The following is a 15,909-nucleotide window of genomic DNA, read 5'->3' as shown; positions in this document are numbered from 1 at the left end:
CTTTTGTTTGATGAGTATGAGCCTTTGATATTGTCATATAATTACTGAATTTCTGTTTTGAATTTTCTTCAGAGTTCAGTATTTTTGTTATTTTCATTTTTTCTTGTGTGTTATGGGTTTTCATCGGAATGGAAACATGGTAAATGATACTAGGGTATATCTTTCAGTGTGTAATAATGAATTGATGGCATATGGGTTAGAGGGATAACACTTTCACTTCATAAAATATTCATTTAAGTTAAACTTAGAAGAGGTAAGGTTTCATAAACAAGAACAAGTACACCTTGTGTAAGCTTTTTATATATTTTTTTCTTATCAAAACACCAGGTTGAATAAAAATAATCACTGAGTTCTTGCAAACAATCACAGGTTATCAATCTTGTCATCGGTTATTTTCTATAACAATTGTTCTTGTTGGGTAGCCTTGTAACTCACATATTACATGCTTAAACTGGTATTTCTTACTCTCATCCTGAAAAAAATGAAATATGTAATATCCAACATGCAAGACAAAAATTCTTAGACATCCACATTTGGCCAAAAATTTAAATTACTTCTCCTGATTTACAGTCTGTTATCCTGATGGCACTACATGTACCTCATCATTGATTTTATCAAGATAAGTTTGATGAAAAGTAGATTTTGAAATGACAAAAGAATAAACATAGGTAGCATTATATGCACTGGCAACCAAACTGGTGTTTCCTAAAGGCAACAGTAGTATACCACTGTTGGAAAGTCATAAATTGATTGAGATAAAACAAATCACCTTGAAGAGGAAAACTATGAAAGAACAGAAACAAAAAAAAACAAACGACAATGTAACACACACAGAAACGAACTATAAGATAGCAACTGCCATTCCTGAATTGGTACAGGACATTTTAAGAAAAAATGGTGGGTTGAACCTGTTTTTTTTTGGCTAACCAAATCTAACGATTTAATCGCAATGTTAAATATAACACTATAAAATGACAACATTACTGACAGGATTACAATACAAACAAATGCAAGAACATTCAGGACAGAGAAAAACACAAGTAAACAATACAATCATACATTTCAAGATGCTAATAGTTATCAAAGGTACCAGGCTTATAATTTAATACGCCAGACGCACATTTCATCTACATAAGACTCATCAGTAAGGCTTAGATCAAAATAGTCAGAAAGCCAAACATGTACAAAGTTAAAGAGCATTAATGACCTAAAATTCCCAAAAGTTGTGCCAAATATGGCTCAGGTTATCTATGCCTGGGACAAGAAAATCCTTAGTACTGTGGATTCATTTATTTTTGTGGGTATCAATTTTCGTGGATAGAGAAAAAAAGACGTTTCGTGGTATACGTAAATTCGTGGATCGCTGATTACAAAAAAAAAATCAGATACGTAATTCATGGATTTCTTTTTGATTTATGAGATCATATAACCTCCTTGGTTTGATCAATAATAAAACAAACTAAAAAGAAGGAATTCATTGAAAAAGTTTTGAATTGTCAAAATCCTCGCTTGGTCATTTTAGGTTTAAGTGTTCATTAAAAACTTCTATTACAATAATGGACAAAGACAACTAATTATTTGTTTGTTTTACAATTTATAAATGCTTGTCGGAATTCTATAATGCAATCAAAACTTTATGATTGAAAGCTCATTTCCCTAATCACGATATAATAAACAGTCATATAAGTAAAAGGTGTGAAAATAAATGTTCCTGTCATAAACAATATTACCTACGGGCAATATCCCCTTACTTAATCCCATTGATTTTCAATCACTAGTAAACCAAACTATGACACGGTAATTAACAACTTGCAGTTATTTTCCATGAAGTTTTAATCAATTTTAAAAAGTAAATTATCACTGATATTCGATATAGTTATTATTGATTTAATTAAACTACTTGTATCTTCTTTCAATAAAAAACACGTGTTATGTTACAATGTTTATCGCTAGTCAACACTTTACTAGAACTGCATAACATAACCGGAAATAAACATCCATATGGAGCATCAACTCCATACACATTTATCTGGATTATTCTTCGTTGAATTCTTAAATTTGTGGTTCGCTGTGACCCACGAAACCCACGAAAATTGGTATACCACGAATAAAAATGAATCCACAGTATTTAGAATAATTCATACTTTTGCTAACAGTAAATTTATAAAAAAAAAATGACCATAAAGTTGATATTCATGTCAACACCAATGTGCTAACTAACCACAAAATAAAAACAAATACATAAAACAACCTAGGGCAGCACATTAAAATAGCACAATAGAGCCATGCATTGTCTATCACACAACTAGATCAACACAACAAAAGTGATGTCAAAGGTACATTTTTAAAAATTAGATAAACAAAATTTAGTTCAAGATTAAGTTTGAAATAATCATATTTGATGTATTTTATAACAATTACAAGACTATCAACACAGAATTGTTTTAGTAATTAGATAATTAATTGTATTATCTAGCAATGTTTGTACATGTTGTATTTCTTCTGAATTGAACTGTAAAACAAATAAATTGTGAATGTTTAGTTGCTTTAAAATCTTACAAATGAACTGGGTGATTTAAAATTATCTATACTTTTTCATACAAATAGAATATAAAAAAAAATAGAATTACAACTACAAATGATAAGACATTTAACAATATCCGATCAGAATTACAAATACAACATCATAACCAAATACATGAATGTTGGATAACAAATACAGAGACACGTCTTATAACAATGCTAATTCACACTCAGCAAAAAAGTCATTTTCCGGAATAGGTCATGTTTTCGGCACTTAAAAGACTAGACAATGTAAAAGGTAAAACTAGCTAATTCTAAATTGAGGAAAGTTTCAAATGCAGATTCCTTGCTCCAGTTATATTTACAAGTTGAACTTTTTTCACAGATTTTTTTGGGCAAGTTTCAGGATTTACTCTTTGGCAATTTTTGCATTTTTTTGTGTTGCAGGGTTACTGTCATATTGATGAATACTTCACATCTCTTTTTCTTAATAATAAGTACATGTAAATTAGATTAAGCTGTTAAGCTTATTCAAATACATTAAAGCATAAAATGTAGGTCAAAATGACCTGGTTCAAGTTTGTTTTACCCTCATGTTGACACATATGTATATAATTGTGGATCACTATTTATATAATAACATATTCTTATGTGGTTCACATAAAAGACATGTTTAATATGACAAATAATTTACAGCTTTAAAAGTTTTAGAAGCAAAATATCCTTGATTTACGGATTATGTGACATTAATCTTATATCAAATGGTAAGTTTATTTTAGGTCCATCTATACATAAATGTGTATGGCTGTGGCAGAGTTTTAGCTGTGGATGATTTCGATTTTGTAAATGCATCAACTGACTTTTTTAAAGCAAAGTTTTATTTTATCTGAGAACAAGATAAATAGTTTCAAATTGCACAAAAATTCCATAGTTCATGCATCAACAATGGCATTTTATTTTATTTTATTATTTTAAACATTGATACCCACCTAAAACTTCTAAAATAACTCTATTAAACATCATTAAATTAAAAGTTAATAGTTTTAATAATACCTGAAATACTTCTACGTGAACAGTTCCCTTTCTGTAAGGCCCTTCTATTTTAAAGACGACCCTCATGTGTTTAACACCATTTTGCATAAATTCTTGTGAGCTGTAAAAAATGTAATATCATGACAAACATCAGTTAAACTTTATACAGACAACTCAACCTGCTTGACAAACAATACAGTTATTTCCCCTATTACTTTTTTTTTTAAACAAAAGTAATAATTGGAAATTCTATTATGTTACATGACCCTATCTGAAAAGTATGCCTCTGTTTATGTTAAACAGCACTGATTGATTGATTCATTGTTGATTTCATCCACTGTATGCACTAATAGCTATACTGCGGAGGCCTTTTTTCCCTGTTGGAGGAAGCCAGAGTTATCAGAAGATTTTATATTATTGTGATTAAAACCCTTTTGCATTTTTCGCAAACACAATAAAAACATCGCAATAATTTCTGAATTTACAGTACATAGATAAACTCCTTAGTTCAATCATTCACCAAGAACCCTCATTAACGCACTACTGTTCTATAATATGACTGAATACCTGACATGCTGTTTCCGTCTCCTGCTCCCTGAAGTGCCATGTCCTGTAATTGGTTCTCCTAATACATCAAGTACCTGTTTAAAAAATAAACAGACAGTTTTAATATGTATAAATAATGTAAATGTATAACATTTCAGTCATCAATAATTAATATTGATATCTATAATCATTGCCTATGGATGAAACTGTCAGTGACTCCATCTTGATACAAGACTTGTTTTATCCAATATTTGCAAAATCTTGAATATTATTACTGCATAATGAAATATAGGTCAAATTGTTCATATTTTAATGATTGATTGATTGATTGATTGGTGTTAAACACCATTTTCAACACTAGTGTGCTATTTCATGGCAGTTAGTTTTTAGTAGTGGAGGAAGCCGCAATGCACTGAGATCTGGTAGGAATGTTCATATTTTAAATAACTCACGACTCGATGCATTCTATGATGAATCTATCTTGTGATTTTACATTCGCTTCCTGTTCTATAATTTACTTCCTGTTCTATAATTTGCTTCCTGTTTTATAATTAACTATAAGCACTAACTTTGATTTATTCTGAAAAGAACTTTAAGTGATATCACATCTCCTTCACTAAAGAAAACCTTAAACATGTTAAATCAGAATCTTACAATGTAACTAAGAACTATGTTACTATCACTGAACCATGAAAATCAAATGCAATTAGTGTTCAGTGAAAAATTTCCTTGCTGGTGCTGAGTGAATCACTATCAAGATTTATATTCTGGAGATTGATGGTGACAATACTCATGATAACAATCCAGCAATATATATATGAAACTTATTGAAATATTAAGAAAGCTTTATTTGAGGGAAATCACCAACAATCACCAGCATGAGAAAAATCAACACCAAGAAGTTTTTTTTTGTCTGAGTCACCTTATGTTTACTGTATATCATCAAATATGGTACATGATATGGTGTATTTTCACTTAAAATATAACCAATAAACCATTTCACTAAGTTAAGTGTAGATTGTTATACCAATGTTCCATACATTGTACATGACATTTTCTTATTCTTTATCTTACCTCATCATTATTTTGGCACTTTTTCAATGCTTTACTGTAAACACCTGCAGGACTTTGACTTGAAAATAATTCTTTTCCAACAGTATAAAACACTACACCTAAAAATAGTGTCATTTAATTATTGATTTACATTTATGATATACTGACTTCGGTATTGCACATAATGATGTTTTTCTGCAATGTTTACCTTAAAAGAACAGAGACTGGTAAAAGTGTTTGTGAAAGTATTTTTTATACAGGCTTACATCAGATAAATATTTGACCTCTGTAACTGTTAAAGCCTGAAATTTTGCCATTTCATAACTTTCTGACTTATTGTGACTAATAACAATGTCATTTATTTTTTTAAACATATCAAATATTTTGAGGATAAAAATGATCCACTGATAAAAGTTCAGATACAGGGAAAAGGTGGTAGAACTAATTCTATTATTCTCAACTATAGGAAAAATAAGGTCATGTGTGTCAGATCAACATTACAATTTACCTGGCTGACAGGCAATTAAAAATGACACAGGACTAAAAATTTATTATAGTAAAGGATAGTTTTAGCCATGGTTTAATATAGTACATGTAACATGCATTCTGATCAAGAATTTTTCAAAAGTCATCTTTAAACATTGAGGAATTTTACTGAAAAAACATTTATTTGACGTATATATAATTAATTATATATGATATGGCTTTTTCAATATCACACCGCATTAACCCTCAATCAAAATAATCCCTTATGCAGATCTCTAATGATATTGGTTTCTTTGTCAATACAAGTGTGATATTCTCTATATACATGTACTTACTGTGAAAACAGATTTTATAGCTTGCTGTTTGGTGTGAGCCAAGGCGCCGTGTTGAAGACCATACTTTGACTTAATTTATAATGGTTTTTCTTTTACAAATTGTGACTTGGATGTAGAATTGTTTCATACCACATCTTCTTATAGCTACTCACTCATTATTCTCATGTGTTATTAGTTCTCAACTCTATTTGTTGAAACAAATGAAACCATGCTATCTGGCATTGTATTGTTTACAGTTCTGAATATGTTATTTTTCATAAAACTCTTGTTTGTGAAATCAAGAAGTCTTTACATTTTTAAAAAACCTTACCTATAACACCTATTCCTGCTACTATAATGGCAATATAAGATGCATCTTTTCCTGCTTCTCTCACTAAAATCAGAACAAATACTAATTTATAAAGTTTTTTCCAATCATTAAAATTGACCTGTTTCTAATTTTATATCACTTTAAAGAAAGTCGTGACTACAGAATATTAGTGAAAAGACATTAACATACATGATACAAAATACATCAGTAACTCATGCTTAATACATAATTTTTTTTTTTATTATTTCACTGAAAAGTACTGTATATTCAGATATTATTGCGTGCATTAATTTTATTTTATTATTTTAGACAAAAATGCAATTTAAATTTTTGTAATATTGAGAAAATCCTGTTTAATTCCTATAAAAAAATACATTTTTTTTATAATGCAAGTTTAAATTATTGTGATTATAACACTGTCATGTTTTTAGCAATACTAAAAAGATCGCAAACATTTCTGAATTTACAGTAATTCATAATCAGCATGATCAGGATTATTTTGACAGCTATTCTGGTCGATCTGTCATGACTATATGAGAGTCTTAAAGGAATAATTCGCGATTTTTCACTTATCATCTTATTATGTTCATAATACCATAAAAAACATATTCACCAAGTTTTATTTTGATATGAAATCTAATAAAGAAGAAAATTGGGAATTATTAATTTTATTTCTTGAAGCTTCCTGACTTATGTGACGTATTTTAAGTCTTTGATGCATGCCGGGAGTGAAAATATCTCATTTAAGTCTTGTTCGTTAACAATCTAATTACGCGATTTAAAGCGCATCGACGACTTTTGGTGTAGCTATTAACCAACGAAAAATAAGTGATAGCCATGCAACTTTTAAAATTAGATCGTGTGGATATTTTAAAACGAATTTTAATAATAAAATTAATTCATACATAGAACATTTTTATGATTTGTTTTGTACAAATACTTTAAACAAACATATGAAATTGACATGATCAATAGTGTATTAAAAATACATGTTTGTATTCTGACGTTTTTGCTTCATTACAGCAAACATTTTCACTTGCTTGTACGGTGGAAATAAAATGTGTATTGTTTTGTGACACCTAACGATGTTGAATGCGTAGGTTAACTCAAGGTAATTAAAAGATTAGCATTATGTAATTCTAATCCTTTGATCCTCATTCAGTGAAATCTAGGTTCACTGGCATTCAGGTGTGAACAACATAATTGTAAACGGGACTCCGACAAAATTTCAGACACATGAATGTAAAAAAAAATAATTAAAATTAATTAACGGGAATAATAAGATCGCACAATAACTGGATAGCTGTTGTATATTTTTATATTTTGCATAAGATCACTTTTTAATGAATTATGACTTTTGATTACTTTAGTAACGATAGAACACTGAATTATTTTAATTGAAGAATTTATAAATAAAAATAGCCTTCTAAACACGAGTTTATGAACTAAAAATTGTACTATTTCAAATAAGGATCGGCAGCCTTAAATATTTCAAACAGATCATTAACAATTGCAATTATATATTTTAGTCCATCCAAAGTGATCTTTAATTACCTATTTAGAAATTAATGTGCTCATCAAAATATTTTAAATCTGACAACACATGAAGACTTCAGATATTTAAAAAGAAAAATGTTTAAAAAAATTGACAGGAAATTAAAGGATCTAATTGGAATGGAATCGACAAATTACGAACAGATATGCTTTTCAAGTGTGAAAAACATCAACAAAATTTATATATAATCGGGAATATGTCCTTCTTAAAATACTCTTCGTCTCACACCGTAACTATATATAATACTTTAGCTATTTGACCAACGATGTATAAAAAAAGACAACGAATTTAATGTCATCCTTCCCTATTTTTTAATGTAATTATAAGTCTGTTTCAACTGGCAAGAATACCACTAAAGCGGACAAGCAGTTTCTTTAAATTGCTGTCATTGAATATCTAGAGAAAAAATAAATCCCGAAATTGACTTGAAACTTTGATACTCTATAGTTTTCCCGGAAAATATTCACATCCCTCGGTATAAGTGTACTTCCAGTGGCGTATGCATTTTGGAACAATTGTGACGAAGACGAATTTCTTCCTTTTTTCGAGAACAATCTAATTGAATTATAAATGTCCATAACTTCGATGAGCCAAATAAAGTTATATATCGACCTGTGTTTAAATCTCTTCTTCTTCTCCTTCTTCGTTTGGTATACAATAATCTATCGACATTTGATGATTACTTACTGTTGGCATACGTGGACTTTTCATTTTACAAAACTTTTACCCCAATTTACGCAAAATATATTATTCTTTCTTATGTTCTATGTATAAATGTATATATTTTAATTTGCGCTATAGTTCCGTAACTTATAATCCAGGCGTATATACGAATGGTCGACTAGTGCGTACCTTTTTTTAAATCAATATATTTCTGGTATGTTCCAATCTGTCCTTCACCATTGACAACGAGTATATATTACATTTTACCAAATTTACTCGTGGATTTTTTTTTTAATTTCATCAGATCTGTTGGTTTTTTTTGGTATTATTTATATTTTTATAAATAATTTTCTTTTAACCAGAAATGTTATTCATAAACAAGCGTATATGTTTAGTAATGACTATATATTATATCACTTTCGGACACGCAAGATAGAGATGTATATTATACACCTAATAGTTCAAAATGGAAAGTTATAAGTTATCGGCCGTGTACACTTATCAATACACTAAGAAGTGAAACGATGCATAAATTTGCAAACTCGACAGGAAATCGCTTGAATACCTGGACGTGTCACCTCACACCCCCTACAATACCTTTGGGAGTAATACCTTTAGCCATGCGGGTGATCAGTGGAGCGAAGATCCTAATTTATTTGAATAAAGTTTATTACATAAAAGAATTATGAACTAATTAGATTGCCGAAAACAATTCAAGTTTCACGGAAGACTTATTTATGATTTGAAATTTTGACCTTTTCACTAATTCCTATATTATCAGTCTTAAAATAACAGATCATGGTTATTAAAAAAAAAAAGAAAATTTTCCGTATCAAGTTAATTAGTCGGATAAAACAACCGTACGATTGACGATATATCGACACGCAATTACGTCTACATCGGGTTACTGTAGTTCTGGTCCTTAGACATATTGCGACTGCAAATCGGACAAGGTGACAAAATGGCCGACCGGAGAGAATTGATACACTAAATTCAAAATCGATGGTGATCTCTTATCTAGCAGAATAAAACTTTAATACCTATGAATTTGAGCATTTTTATACAGAATAAACATAATATCAATTTTTGATTTTTTTGCGAAGTTTCCCTTTAATGGGGGTACCGTCAAGCTGATGACATTAAAAAATTCTTGCCTAATGACGTTTACAGTTTGGGTGCATGACAATAAAATGTACACTTTCTTTTCGACAAGAAAAAAAATGACTAATTTTGATGATCACATTAATTTTTCCCAAAATTACATCAACAATAATTATTTGTGACTTCTAATCATGATCATGATATTTTGACGAAACACTGTAAAAGTTTAATCAATTTGAGGCAAAAGGTCGCTGGAAATAACAGTTTGACGCCTGATAGAAAAGGGCATTCCTTCACTCATATATACTAAACTGAACCTTGTTTTGATCATTTATAATGTGATGGAATTTCAGATGTTTGCAAGTACCACATCTAACGGTTCTAACCAGTCATGCCAGTAAACCTAATTTGAAAAAAAAACTGTAATTTTCACTTAAGACACTAATCTGCATTCTTATTTATGTTATGTGAAAAGAGGACCATTGCACAGCTTTTTAAATCACATCAAAACTTAATCCAACTGTATTAAAAGAATTAACAAGTATGCAAATTAACCTTTTTCTGCACCACTTAGACCAGCATATGGACTTTCTCTTTTAATATCCAGTTCTTTCTTAGTTTCATTCTTTGGTACTTGTTTACTAAAATATCTCTTTGATAAATTTATCAGCTGGCACTGCCTTTGGTTTGTTTTCACTTGGCTGTTTGACCTTAAGCAATGATAATTCTCTATTTGTGGAGTGGCTTTCCCACAAAAAAGTCTAAAACTTTGTGTAGAACAGCATGTCAGTCTTTTTAAAAATTGGGGTCTGCTGAGGAAAAAGTGTGTGCACATTCTTATGGTTTCACTTAGAATAAATCATATTATATTTTGTAGAAATTGTGGATATTTTATCATGCCAATAGCTCCAACCATGTAGATCTTTAAAGTTATCTACCCCTGTCAAATATTTAGAGTTATCTCCCGTCCTAATTTCCGGTCGAAAATAAATAGAAAACAATGAGCGAGAAAATTAGTCGTTTTGAGGCGTTGGAACAACAACTAGAGCTTTTTATAGAGACTACTAGACAAGTAGGAATAATTGTGAGCGATGTGCAACCAAATAGCCAAGCAGTTTTAAATAAAAAGCTGTAAGTAAAGTTCGATGTGACTCTCATTCTCTTCCGTAGCCATAATTTATGGCTACGGAAGAGAAAGAGTTTTTGCAAGGACGTATAACTAACACATACTAATATACGTCCTTGCTTTTGTATGATAAATTATTTCTGTATCCCTACTATCTATGGATATGATGGACATATTCATGTTTAAAATGTATATGTTTATATGTAGTTTGTATTATGTCTTCTTTGTGTAATCTGTAATCATAGTTATCATCAAAGGTACCAGGATTATAATTTAATGCGCCAGACGAGTGTTTCGTTTTTATAAGACTCAATAATGACGCTCAGATCAAAAGAGTTATAAAGCCAAACAAGTACAAAGTTGAAGAGCATTGAGCACCCAAAATTCAAAAAAACGTGCAAAATACAGCTAAGGTAGTCTATGCCTGGGATAGGAAGGTGGATTTGGGTCGAGATCCCCTGGTGTCCCTATAGCCTGGGAACAGTATGTCAATATATATGTTCCTGTTATAGCTATGGCTATGGGAATTTTGGTCAATTTTGCATTGTTAATAGTTAGCCTTGAATCCTGACCCAATCTAATACTTCGTTAATAGTGCCAGGCATAATAAAATCCATGTGATCGACCAAAGTGGGGGGTAAGGACCTTTATCAGGACTCCGGGATTAGGTGTTTTTAAGCTCGGGATTTCGGTATTGATCCTTTCAGGGTCTGGGAATTCCTTTTCTCAAATTTCGGGATGTCTGGCCATGGCTTCCCCCCCACTACAGCACTGATCAGTACTGAATTACTGCACATGTGCCTGTTCTATAAAAAAGAAATATATAGACCGCATTGTTGATTAACTGGTGATTCATGATGCTATTATTTATTATTTCGATTAGATCTGATAATTGAAAGTATTTAATTCACAAAAATGATCCAAGCACAATTGAAAAAAAAAATTGTTATGAATTTTTTGTTGTTGTAGAAATGAAATGATCACAGGATTACAGGAGGTAGACAAAATGAAGTCACAGATGGCTGATATCAGTGTTCCATTGGAGGTTTTTGAGTAAGTATGAAGTACATTGTAAAATCACAAAATATTGAACTCCATGAAAATTCGAAATGGAAAATCCATATTATGATAATCAGGCTGATATTGGTGTCCCATTGGAGGTTTTTGAGTAAGGATTATTGCGAACCCAAATAATTGTACCTTTCCATAGATTCACCTGATAGTTACCTGTCCATTTAAACTTGAAGCAGTTTTATTGTTCCATTGAACAAATACAATAGGTATTGTTCTCTGTGTAGTTTATTCACTCAGACCTTTAAATTTCTTGTAAGAGAAATCTATCACTCATTGATTAATCTACCTGAGTAAAAAGTTTATCTGCTAAATAGATAGAAGTAACAAGGTTTACCATCAAGAATGCATGTGATTTTGTGTTTATTTAATTTAAATAATTTTTTTTTTCAATCTATTCAAAATTAACACTAATTATACCCCCGCTTTAAAAAAGGGGGGGTATACTGTTTTACCTCTGTCTGTCAGTCCGTCCGTCCGTCAGTCCGTCCGTCAGTCCGTCAGTCAGTCAGTCCGTCCCATGAAACTTTCGTCACATTTTTCTCAGGAACTACACATCCACCCTTTCTGTAATTTGGTATCAACATTTATATATGTCAGCCACACCGTGTGATGCGTTTTCAGATTCATCACTTGACAACTTCCTGTTTACCGAACACTTGTCTGATTTTACACATGATAGCCAAGTTGAAAATTTTCGTCACATTTTTCTCAGGAACTACAATACAAGGATTTCTGAAATTTGGTTTCAGGATTTATATTAATCAGCTATACCGTGTGATGCGTTTTAAGATTCATCACTTGACAACTTCCTGTTTACCGAACACTTGTATGATTTTACACATGATAGCCAAGTTGAAAATTTTCGTCACATTTTTCTCAGGAACTACAATACAAGGATTTCTGAAATTTGGTTTCAGGATTTATATAAGTCAGCTATACCGTGTGATGCGTTTTCAGATTCATCACTCGACTACTTCCTGTTTACCGAACACTTGTATGATTTTACACATGATAACCAAGTTAAAAATTTTCGTCACATTTTTCTCAGGAACTACAATACAAGGATTTCTGAAATTTGGTTTCAGGATTTTTATAAGTCAGCTATACCGTGTGATGCGTTTTCAGATTCATCACTCGACAACTTCCTGTTTACGGAACACTTGCATATTTTTACACTATTAATATTATCCACTTGCGGCGGGGGTATCATCAGTGAGCAGTAGCTCGCAGTTTCACTTGTTTAATTATAAAATGTTCATTTTTAAAAACATAAGTATTGTTCCTATCGAAATTTTCATTTTTTTATTTGTTTGTTGTAGCATACTTTTTAGAAGGCCTTAATATAAATATCATAATTTTTAGGATTTTTATGTCAAATGTTTTTAAAATGTAGGAATAATGTTGAAAATTTTGTCAGAAATCAACTTTTATTAATGTTTGCTTAAGTGTTTACATTCAACAGATTGAATACAAAAATATAACTCACATGCAATTTTTTATAATGGTAAACCTGTTATTTCTATCTATTTAGCAGATAAACTTTTTACTCAGGTAGATTAATCAATGAGTGATAGATTTCTCTTAGAAGAAATTTAAATGTTTCAGTGAATAAACGACACAGAGAAAAATACCAGTTGTATTTGTTAGACATGTTAGATGAGACAATAGAACTGCCAAAAGTTTAAAAGGACAGGTAACTATCAGGTGAATCTATGGAAAGGTATAATAGGGTTCGCAATAAGTATAAAGTACATTGTAAAATCACAAAAATATTGGACTCCATGAAAATTCAAAATGGAAAACCACTAATCAAATGGTAAAATCAAAAGCTGAAACACATCAAACAAATGGATAATAACTGTCATATTCCTGACTTGGTACAGACATTTTCTTATTTAGAAAATGGTGGATTAAACCTGGTTTTATAGCTACAATGTAGCTAAACCTCTCACTTGTATGACAGTCCTATAAAACTCCATATCATAGTAAAATCATCAGAGGCAAATAGATGCATGAAATATTACGACAGCTTTGTTTTGAGCAACATGATGGATTACATGTACATATCAATTTGACACATTTGTAAGGTAATTACTAAAAAAAACATGTGGTAGCATTTAAATGTTATATACAAGCCATGCTTTAAAAAAAAATCAGTAACAGAGAACTAACAACTTAAACCGATACCTGTTGAGTTCAGCATATATGTTTGTATAGGAATAAATATTAACACTGATGATCAAAGTGATACTATGTCATAATGTATTTACATGTATTTGAATTATTTTCTAATTTTCTAATTGTTTTTAGTTACATTGATCAGGGTAAGAATCCCAACCTTTATACAAAGGACTGTCTGGAGAAAACATTGGCAAAGAATGAACAAGTCAAAGGAAAGATAGATAATTTAAAGGTAATGTTAGAGAGAATCAGTCTTCATGCATACTTCGAATTCTGTGCCCCATGCTTGTATCATTTTCCTGTACCTCTATTTTTATGCCCCACCTAGGGAAATTATGTTTTTTTCGGTCTGTGGGTTCGATCGTTCTTCTGTTTGTCCATCCATCTATCCTGCTTCAGGTTTAAATGATGAAGTTGAAGTCCAATCACCTTAAAACTTAGTACACATGTTCCGCAGGATATGATCTTTCAAATTTTAATGCCAAGTTAAAGTTTTGACCCCAATTTCAGGGTCCACTGAACATAGAAAATGATAGTGTGATTGGGACACCCATGTTTTATGGACACATTCTTGTTTAAATGTAATTTTGATCAGATATAATCATATTATGCAAGTAAATCGCCAACTTTTCAATCCGTGGTTAAAGTTTCTGAAATTTTAATAACTTTCTTAAACCCATTCTTATTTTCTACCAGACTTGGACAGAAGCTTGTTTTTGATCATAAGATAGTATCCAGAAGTAAATTTTGTAAAAATGAAATTCCATTTTTTCCGTATTTTACTTATAAATGGACTTAGTTTTTCTAGCGGGAAACATTACATCCACTCTGTGGTTAAAGTTTTAAAATTTTAATAACTTTCTTAAACTGGCCTATATTTGTACCAAATTTGGACAGAAGCTTGTTTATGATCATAAGATAGTATTCAGAAGAAAAAAAAGAAAATCCATTTTTCGTATTTTACTTATAAATGGACTTAGTTTTTCTGCCAGGATACATTCACTCTTACATGTCTGGGGTTAAAGTTTTTAAGATTTTACTTAATTACTTTCTTTTACTGTCCTGGATTTATATCAAACTTGGTCAGAAGCTTCTTACAATCAAAAGATAGTATCAAGAGGAATAATTTTATTGATTTTTACCTTTATTTTTGTTGAGTCTGCGATTAACAGCAAAAGCAGGCGAGACACTGGGTTCCACGGAACTCTTACTAATTTTTTATGCCAATATTTAGATAAATGAAAAGTTTTATTTCAGTAGAAGTGATCGACAGTAATGATAAATATATAAACCATCTTACTTGATTGTTTTCAGAGATTCAAGGCTAGTTTACTGGTGGAATTGACAAAGGTTTTCCCAAATGAGATCAACACTTACAGGGCCCTACGAGATGACCAACCAACCTGAACATTGTTATTTTGTGACATGTATAAACTATGAGAGAAATGTTGCAAACTTGATATTCCTCATTTGATTAACAATTCACAGAACAGAATTTTTGTGGAGATATGAGTGAATGGAAATGAATTGTGAAATGAATCTGATGTTATGTTTGCTAGCTATAATGTATTGAACTTTTTTATAAATTCAATATTCATCAAAACATTAATGCTCTGCTGAAGATGGGAAGTATCATTTTCCAGTTGAATTACAGTATGTTTTTCAAGAATCCTTGATACTTTTCCTTGCCCCTGTGATTGTAATTTCATCATTAGTATGAGCTGTGATCTATCCTGTACCATAATAATAAAATGTACAATTGAAATCAACAATGTTTACTTTTTTATACACAAAAATATCTTCCTATCGATTTTGATACGACCGCAAAAAATTTTGAGGTCGTATATTGGCATCATCGTCGTCCGAAGACGGATGGTTTCCGGAAAATAACTTTAGTATCAGTAAATAGAAATCAGTAAAATTT

General features: G+C 30.7%; 2 protein-coding genes across 2 annotated transcripts; one reads left to right on the top strand and one right to left on the bottom strand.

Moving 5' to 3' along the window:
* Positions 1–283: 283 nt before the first annotated feature.
* LOC139524222 (mitochondrial import inner membrane translocase subunit Tim21-like) lies at positions 284–10,551 on the bottom strand. The gene is made up of 6 exons (XM_071318886.1): positions 10,160–10,551; positions 6,286–6,348; positions 5,176–5,273; positions 4,123–4,196; positions 3,577–3,676; positions 284–472 (listed from the first exon to the last, which is right to left on the bottom strand). Exons 1-6 carry the CDS (start codon positions 10,437–10,439, stop codon positions 383–385), a joined length of 705 nt encoding a protein of 234 aa, XP_071174987.1. The 5' UTR covers positions 10,440–10,551; the 3' UTR covers positions 284–382.
* On the top strand, positions 10,482–15,757 carry LOC139524223 (mediator of RNA polymerase II transcription subunit 10-like). The gene is made up of 4 exons (XM_071318887.1): positions 10,482–10,735; positions 11,700–11,783; positions 14,115–14,217; positions 15,300–15,757. Exons 1-4 carry the CDS (start codon positions 10,605–10,607, stop codon positions 15,390–15,392), a joined length of 411 nt encoding a protein of 136 aa, XP_071174988.1. The 5' UTR covers positions 10,482–10,604; the 3' UTR covers positions 15,393–15,757.
* Positions 15,758–15,909: the final 152 nt, after the last annotated feature.

Source organism: Mytilus edulis, chromosome 5 (assembly GCF_963676685.1).
Source record: "Mytilus edulis chromosome 5, xbMytEdul2.2, whole genome shotgun sequence".
Lineage (NCBI taxonomy): Eukaryota > Metazoa > Mollusca > Bivalvia > Mytilida > Mytilidae > Mytilus > Mytilus edulis.
The sequence above is the reverse complement of the archived record's forward strand: the minus strand, read 5'-3'. Positions and strand labels throughout refer to the sequence as shown.